The sequence below is a fragment of the Microtus pennsylvanicus genome, chromosome 7, assembly GCF_037038515.1.
Source record: "Microtus pennsylvanicus isolate mMicPen1 chromosome 7, mMicPen1.hap1, whole genome shotgun sequence".
Lineage (NCBI taxonomy): Eukaryota > Metazoa > Chordata > Mammalia > Rodentia > Cricetidae > Microtus > Microtus pennsylvanicus.
The window spans coordinates 54,320,415-54,329,354 of record NC_134585.1 but is presented as its reverse complement, the minus strand read 5'-3'; the positions used below and the strand labels follow the sequence as shown (position 1 = coordinate 54,329,354).

The 8,940-nt window shown below is 52.6% G+C and overlaps 1 protein-coding gene across 1 annotated transcript; it reads left to right on the top strand.

Moving 5' to 3' along the window:
- Positions 1 to 5,167: 5,167 nt before the first annotated feature.
- Positions 5,168 to 8,810, top strand: Gnmt (glycine N-methyltransferase). The gene is made up of 6 exons (XM_075980816.1): positions 5,168 to 5,405; positions 7,207 to 7,334; positions 7,746 to 7,856; positions 8,050 to 8,192; positions 8,286 to 8,407; positions 8,496 to 8,810. Exons 1-6 carry the CDS (start codon positions 5,200 to 5,202, stop codon positions 8,665 to 8,667), a joined length of 882 nt encoding a protein of 293 aa, XP_075836931.1. The 5' UTR covers positions 5,168 to 5,199; the 3' UTR covers positions 8,668 to 8,810.
- The last annotated feature ends 130 nt before the right edge of the window (positions 8,811 to 8,940 follow it).

The window sequence follows — 8,940 nt, the reverse complement described above, 5'->3', positions numbered from 1 at the left end:
GTGAGTTCCTGCAGTGTGAGTTCCTGCAGTGTGCGTTCCTCAAGTGTGCGTTCCTGCACTGTGAGTTCCTGCAGTGTGAGTTCCTGCAGTGTGCATTCCTGCAGTGTGCGTTCCTCAAGTGTGCGTTCCTGCAGTGTGTGTTCCTCAAGTGTGCGTTCCTCAAGTGTGAGTTCCTGCAATGTGCGTTCCTGCAGTGTGCGTTCCTCAAGTGTGCGTTCCTCAAGTGTGCATTCTGAGTGAAGATGGGCTCAGCCAATGAACCTAAGGCCGTCCTGTTACTAAGTAGTAGAGCCAGGGGCTCAGACTCCAAGATCATTTTTCAGTGCCCACAGCTACCAAGGCTTCCTTCCATACCTGGCACTCAGAATAATTCATACTGAACTGGTGTGGTTTCTTGGTCTTGACCCAAATACCGAGATGGTTGATCCCAGCAGCTTGGGAGACTGAGGCAGAAAGGTTGCAATTTCAGGTCCTCCCTGGGCTACAGAGCTGGTTCCCAGCCAGCCATGGCAACTCAGACCCTATCATGAAAGGGCTGGGGAGACATTTTTAGGTGAAGAGCCTGCTGAGCCCAGAGAAGCCCTGTGTTCAGTTGGGAGGATCAGTGGCAGGGCGCAGGAGGCCCTGGGTTCAATCCACCCCCACACACTCGCAGAAAGTGAGCCCAGAAAGTACCCTCAGAAGGCAGCCCTCTGCAGGAGGCTACTTCCGCAGACTCCATAGTTCTCAAGCAGCTTCTGACTAGGACTCCCTGGGTCTAGAGCAGAGACTCCAGTGTTAAAGCCCCTGGGGGAGGCCCTGTCCTCTGGGCTGGGACACTAGTGTGGAGAGAGGAAGTGCTTTTCATGTTGGGGCCTGGAGCAGGCCTGAGGTTGTCCTGGTTTTGTCAGCCTCCTTTCCATCCCGAGGGGCTAGTGGTTAGGAGATCCCAGGCTAGAGTCAGAACTTGTCCTCAACTTGGCTCTGACCTTAGGGCTTGGGTAGGGAGGGGGGCTGGGGCCCTGGAGTCAGGGAATTCAGCCTCTGACCATCCTGTCATTAACCCACAGCCCTCAGGACATATCTTAATCTGTCCCGAGCATCATCGATTCTAAGAGCACGATGAAGAAAGAGCTACCAATGTCCAGGGGTGTCGGCCCGGAGACCCAATCCTAGTCTGGTCCAGGTGCAAGGGCAGTGGCTGAGGACTGTCGCACTTTGACCTGAGCTCTTTAGGGACTGTTCCCTGCCTCCCAAGGACCTGGTATTGCATCCTCACTGGCTCCCCTGCCACCACCCACCCCAGCAGGCGGACCTGGTCCAGTGTAGACTGGCAAGGGCAGGATCTGGCTGCCCGGGCTGCTCTCCCATTTATAGAAACCTTTCCATTTGGGTGCTGACCACACTTTGAAAACTTAGCTAGAGTTAGGTTGAGGCCCCCCTCAGAAACCTTTGATGAGGGCGGGAGAATGGCCTGAAGTGCCTATCGGGTGGGTCCCCTGGAGACCAGCTGGACTAGGACCCATTAGGCTCCACGCTTCGTGTTTCATGTGTATGCATGCATGTGTTTACAGGTATCTCCAGCACAGACTGACCTAGGTAGAATTTACTAGCCAAGGCTGGCCCTGCAGTGAACCAGCTGTGCACAAGCATGTGTCATGTCCTTTTTTTTTTTCAAGACAGGGTTTCTCCGCAGCTTTCTGGTTCCTGTCCTGGAACTAGCTCTTGTAGACCAGGCTGGTCTCGAACTCACAGAGATCCGCCTGCCTCTGCCTCCCGAGTGCTGGGATTAAAGACGTGCGCCACCACCGCCCGGCATGTCCTTTTCTTGTGAACCTTAAGGTGAAGCTAGGTGGAGCTCACCCCACACCACCATTTGGAAATAAAGGAGCAGGACTCTAGTGAAGTCACATTGTGTCCGGGGCTTGTCCCCAAAAGTGACCAGCCAGACCCTGACTGCCAGTCCTCAGCGCAAACCCGTTCATTTACTGTGGAGCTGAGGATCAAGCCCAGGACCTCGCCATGCAAGGTTCTACCTCTGGGCTGCATCCCCGGCTTCACTGGCTGTTCTACAGGTGAGACTTCTCCAGCAGCTTTTAACCCCCGCCCCCCAGCACTTCCCAGGCCCTCAGACCCACCTGCCCTCCGAAGCATTCTTTTCCCAGGAAGGGGGTGGTGGGAGTAATGGGAGTGTGTGTGTGTACCCTATACCACTTAACTTTTCAAACTTATCCAGCCGGTCCTTTTGCATGAAGATTGCTCTGGCAAACCCTGGCTACATAGACAGAGTAGGTTTGGTGTGGTGGCGCACGCCTTTTATCTCCATGTGGGCAGCAGAGGCAGCTGGGGCTACATCGGGAGAACTGGGCAGCAAGGTGGCTCGGTTTCTCTGCCCTTTAGTTAGCATTTCGCCCCCCTTCTTGTAGCTGAGGGAAACCTCAACCTCCTGCCCCACCACATAGATGTGCACCACCACACCCAGCTCCAAGTTCCACTCTTTAGGCTCCGATTGTCTGCTAACAGATTTGTGCTCGTCAGTTTAGAGCCAGCGAATTATTTTCTTTTAGTGTAAGCTCAGTAGCAAACTTATTTTTTTGTGAAGAATATGTGTCTTTTAGTGGGGTGTGGTAGTGCATAATCTCAATGCCTAGGAGACAGAGGCAGGAGCTGCAAGTTCAATACCAGTCTGGGTCAGCCAGCTACAGAGTGAGACTCCCCCCCCCCCAAAAAAAGAGAAAATGTATCTAGTTTTGTGGTTAGATATATGTAATCGGAGCATTTAGGAAACTGAGGCAGGATTGCCTGGAATTTCAGACCCACCTAGTGAGACCCTGTCTCAGAACAGAATTTAAAAAAACATCTGACACTGGGTTCAATAACATTACTAAATAACCTTCCTGCCCGACGATGGTGGCACACACCTATAATCCCAGAACTCGGGAAGTAGAGACAGGTGGATCTCCGGGAGTTTGAGGCCAGTCTGATCTATAGAGCTAGTTCCTGGACAGACTCCAAAGCTACAGACAAACCCTGTCTCAAAAAGCCAAAAGAAAAAAGAAAAAACCTTCCCACCCCCACAAAAATAATTCCCGACCTCAGAAGTGGTCAGGTGTGCGTTCCTGAAAAGAAAGTACACCAAGTGCTGCTTCCGTTGAGAAGACGAGCCTCGTTTGAGGCGGTGTCTCACCCTGCAGCACGTGCTAGGCTGGAACTCACTCAGCAGGAATTCTGCCCCAACCTCCCAACTCCAGGATTAAAGCCCGAGGCACCGAGTCCAGGTAATTTTTTTTCCTTTCTTGAGTTTTGAGATGTTTCACTTTGTTGCTTGGGTGGGCTTTGAACTCCTGAGTTCTCATGATTTCCTGCCTCAGTTGCCTGAGTAGCTGAGACTAAACAGGCGTATACAAGGGGGCCCATCATGAATATAGTCATTTAAGCTGGGTATGGTGGCTCATGCCTATAACCCTAGCATCCAGGAAGCTGAGGCAGGAGGCTTGCTTTCCAAACTAGACTATATAATACCAGGCCAGCTAGAGCTCCATAAGAAGACTTTGTCTAAAATAACGGTTCTCAACTTGTAGGTCACGCCCCTTTGAAGCTAAAGGACCTTTTCAACTATCCAGCATATCAGATACTTACGTTATTATTCATAACAGTAGCATAGTTACAGTTATGAAGTAGCAACGAAATAGTTTTATGGTTGGGGTCACTACAACATGAAGGGTCGCAGCATCAGGAAGATTGAGGAGCACTGGTCTACAGCAAAGGCCAGCAGGAATGGCTGGACAGGTAAAGGTGCCTGCTGCAAAGCCTGGTGACCCCAGTTTCGTCTCAGGAACAGCTCTCACATGGGCATGTTGTGGCATGCTTTTTTCAGAACACACAATTTTTTGATTTTTGAGACAGGGTCTCTACATAGCCCTGGCTGTCCTGGAACTCACTCTGTATAGTGAAACCCTGTCTGAAACAAAACAAAACAAAAAACCCAAATAAACAAAACCCCAAAACAAAACCCACAGGACCTAGGTTCCATATCCCAGCACCCACATGAAGGTGGCTCACAACTGTCTGTAACTCCATTTCCAGGAGATCTGATGGCCTCTTCTGGTTTCCACAGACACACTGACATCTATGCGGTCCAAACAACCATACCCATTATAAAAAAGTTAAACACGGTCACACAGTTGTGGGTGGTCTTCAGCCCTAGGACTCTCCATGCATCAGAACGGCTAAGGGAGGAAACCCCTTTGTCCCCCCCCCCACCCCCCGACCAATCTTAAGTGAAGCTGGAAGTGTGGAAGTGTGTGGGCTTGTGGGAGGGTCTTTCTCAGCTCTGAGTCTGCTAACACATCTTTTAGAATTTACTTTAGTCCTGCTGGGATCTTGTCCTTGAGAGAGAAGTCTAGGAAACCTGGCTGGCCTAGAATGTGGTAGATGAATCCAATCACCCCTATATTGTGAAGGGAAGCTAGTTAGAGCCAGGGCACCAGGCACCTCCCCTCCTGGTACCCTGGCATCTCTCCCTGAAGGCACCCCATGGAAGTGGATGTGTGTCTTACGTACATCCCCAGGTTGGCCTCCAGCTCCTGCACATAAATGATCTTTCCATCTCAACCTCACCGCACCCAGCATTTAGGAGAGCGTTTGGTATAGCTCAGGGATTGGAAGGCCCAGACTACCTTAGGAGGCCCCTAGCCCGAGAACGGAATGGGACCTGATGCTGTCACGTAAGAGACACACACATACTTTCGCGTGGACTCGGCTCTTGCACTTGAATGGGTAGATCGGCATCTCTCCCAGAGACTTTTCCCATCACGCTGACAAAGTGACCCTTTTTCAGGGCGGTGGTCCTTCAGTGGGCAGTAATGGGATACCCTCCTGTACTGGACAAGATCCAATTCTGCTTTGCCCGGATTCCAAGGGCTTCTTCCCTTTCCCACTTGGGTAGGGATGGAGTGGGCTCTCATTGATCCACCCTCTCTCGGCTCCTCCTACCTCTTGGCCACTGACCTGCGTTCCATGTATTACTAGGGGAAAAACCAGGTCCAGGATTGCCTGGCTGAGCCATCCCCATTGCGGAGGCAGCCTGGCTCAGGTCCCAGGGCTCAGGGCCCAGCAGGGGCGTGTCCCCGCTCTCACCTGCCATTGGCCAGGTAGGGCTGCCCTGCCTAAGGGCTATAAGAGCCAAGCTCGAGGCCTGAGAGCCAGGCGCAGGTCAGGATGGTGGACAGCATTTACCGTACCCGCTCCCTGGGGGTGGCGGCAGAAGGGCTCCCGGACCAGTATGCGGACGGGGAGGCCGCACGTGTGTGGCAGCTGTACATCGGGGACACCCGCAGCCGCACCGCAGAGTACAAGACCTGGCTGCTTGGGCTGCTGCGCCAGCATGGTTGCCATCGGGTGCTGGACGTGGCCTGTGGCACAGGGTGAGTCCAAACGAGCTGAGTCCTGGCTTGGCCAGGACTGCTGTACCGCAGGAAGGCCAGAGGGGGCAGCCTTTGCGGGCTGGAGTCTGGAGGGCAGCACTGGCGAGTCCGGAGTCCCCTGCCCATGGGTGGAATGGGCATGGTGAGAGCACCTACCAGACAGTGCGGGAAGGGGGCAGAGAAGACTCGGCCCATGGCGAGGGTGTGAGCAGAGAAGGGTTCATGGGACAGAACAAAAGCCGGGACTTGGAGTCAAGCTGAATCCTCGGCCCTAAGGTTGTTCCTCCTGTGACAGCCTCCCTCGGGCAGTGTGAACAGAACATTTGTGCCTTGTTTGCACAGCCAAGTGCTGTGCCAAGAGTTTGGGTACATGTGTTTCAAATCGTAACAAAAACCCATGAGGTAAGTAGTGATTTTGTCCAATTGGTACCAAGGAGACTCATTCCCGAGAAGTAAAGGCCAGCATTTGGTGGCGCAAACACAGACCAGGACAGTTAGTGTCTGGTCCAAATTCCAGCTCAGGGCAGGACACACACCGCCTCCTCTCGATGAGTTACTTTATTTCCAGGAGTCTCCGTTTGCCTAGTTCTCAAACATGCATCTGTGGAGTGCCTGGCTCCCACTGTCCCGGTGAAAACTACTCAGCGACTAGGAGCGCCCACTACTTTTGCGAAGCCAGGTGTTCGGTTCCTCGCCTACATCAGGTGGTTCCCAATGGCGGGCAACTCCATTCCAGGATTAAATGTCCTCTTCTGACCTTGGAGGGCACTGCACTCAACACGCACACAGGCTAACATAATTAAAATTGAAGCCAGGCAGTAGTTCCAGCCTTTAATCCCAGCACTCTGGAGGCAGAGGCAGGTGGATCTCTGCGAGTTTGAGGTCAGCCTGGTCTACAGAGCAAATTCCAGGACAGCAACTCAGAGCCAGAGGTACAACACAGAGAAATCCTGTCTTGGGGGGTGGGGTGTCTAAATTTAAATTTAAAAAGTATTGCTGCGCCGGGCAGTGGTGGCACAGGCCTTTAATCCCAGCACTCGGGAGGCAGAGGCAGGTGGATCTCTGTGAGTTCGAGACCAGCCTGGTCTACAGAGCTAGTCTCAAAAAACAAAACAAAACAAAAAAAAAGCACTCAGGGAGGCCTACATAGGTGCATTCCAGGCCACCCTGGCTACAATATGAGACCCCATCTCTAATAAGAGGGGCTGGAGAGACGGTTTAGTAAGAGAACTTATGCCCAAGCTTTGGTGCCCATCCTCTGGCTTCTGCAGACACCAGACATGCATATGATATACATGTTCAGACAAAACACATAAAATTAAAATTTTTAAATTTTTTTTGAGGCAGAGTCTCTCTTTGTAGGCCTGGTTATCCTGGAACTTACTATGGAAACCTGGCTAAAAATCTTTTTAAAAAATCTCTTTGCTACCTGGTGATAAGGAATTCATCTCCAATGGTGGTGGCGCTCGCCTTTAAACCCAGCACTTGGGGTGCAGAGGCAAACGGATCTCTGTGAGTTCAAAGTCAGCCTGGTCTACAGAGTGAGTTCCAGGATAGCCAGGGTTACATAGTGAAGCCCTGTCCCAAATAAATAAATAAATAAACAAATAAATATAAAAGAGAAATAATAGTCATGGGGTCATCTGAGGAGGGCAGTGGAAGTGACCAGAGAGGAAGCAGAGCAGTGGACCATGGAGTGAGAGGTTTGGAGAATCGCTCCGAGCACGGCTCCTCCTTGGACTTCCCCCTCCCCGCCAGGCTGCTAACTGCTCTAGCAGCTCCTCATCTCTGACCTCCCCAGAGTGGACTCTATTATGCTGGTGGAAGAGGGCTTTAGCGTGACAAGTGTGGACGCCAGTGACAAGATGCTGAAATATGCCCTTAAGGAGCGCTGGAACCGGAGGCAGGAGCCAGCCTTCGACAAGTGGGGTAGGCAACATAAGTAAATAAATAAGCTTAAAGAAAAAAAAAAAAGGATGAGCTGGTTGTGCTTTTGGTGCCAGGGATTGAACTTGGCATGCTAAGCAGACACTGACCACTGAGCTATCCTGTCAGCATTTTTATGTCTTCCCACGCTGCCTGCTTCGCCTAGGCCAGGGTCAAATGATTCTCGGCTTCCCATCCATAGGAACTAGCGGTGCACGCCAGTACCTGGGCTCTGCAGAGCTGCAGCAGCATCTCTCCTTGCTGTCAGAGCCCCTAAGAGAGCTGGCTTTTCCAACAGTGGCTCTCTCCTGCACCACTCTCCTTGTCCTTAACCAATCCCACGTGTCCCTGGGTGGAGGTGGCTGCTGTCATATTGTGAAGCCACTGACCCTGTACTCCTCCCCTGGCCTCCAGTCATTGAAGAAGCCAACTGGTTGACTCTGGACAAAGATGTGCCAGCAGGAGATGGCTTCGATGCTGTCATCTGCCTCGGGAACAGTTTTGCTCACTTGCCAGACTGCAAAGGTGAGCTTGTGGCCTTGTGTGGCTTTTGTCTTAAGCTCCCCCACTTCTGACGATGGCTGATTGGTTGCCTTGACGAGGCAGACTTGCCTTTTGCCTCTCTTCCTTAATGCTGGCACTTGGGCGGGAGATGGGCGGGAGAGTGGTGCTGGAGGCCCAAGCAGATGGTGTCTGTGGCCCTGCCTGGCACACACAGGTGACCAGAGTGAGCACCGGCTGGCGCTGAAGAACATCGCAAGTATGGTGCGGCCTGGGGGCCTGCTGGTCATCGATCACCGCAACTACGACCACATCCTCAGCACAGGCTGTGCGCCCCCGGGGAAGAACATCTACTATAAGGTTGGGACAGCCCCAAGTGGGAGGTGTGAGCTGGGAGGCCAGAAGCCCACGGTGGCTTAGGGAAGCTAAAGGAACTGCTGCCACTGCTTACAGAGTGACCTCACCAAGGACATCACGACATCAGTGTTGGCAGTGAACAACAAAGCCCACATGGTAACCCTGGACTACACAGTGCAGGTGCCAGGCTCTGGCAGAGACGGCTCTCCTGGCTACAGGTATGGCATGGTTTGGCAGCAGTGAGGTGATGGTGGTGGGGAGGACTGGGCCAGCAGCCCTCACGCTTGGCTGGGGGCCCTGTTGCAGTAAGTTCCGGCTCTCTTACTACCCACACTGTTTGGCGTCCTTCACGGAGTTGCTCCAAGCAGCCTTCGGGGGCAAGTGCCAACACAGCGTCCTGGGCGACTTCAAGCCTTACAAGCCTGGCCAGGCCTACATTCCCTGCTATTTCATCCACGTGCTCAAGAAGACCAACTGAATGTGGCTCTGGCTCCTATAAGTCCCCAGCCCAAGGAATGTGTCCCCACCCCAAGACCACCACCTAACACAGATACTGCATCTGGGTGCAGGAATGTGGGTCAGGCAAACGGGAGTCAGCAATATAGTCTGTGCCTTTCTCAACTTTCCCGTGCCTTGTGTTTCTTTCAGAAGTAAAACAAAAAAAAAAAAAAAAAAAAAAAACCACTCTCATGGTGTCCGTCCCCCCCTCCCCTGCCCTAGACCTCACCCCTCCCATAATCTTGCCCTTTGC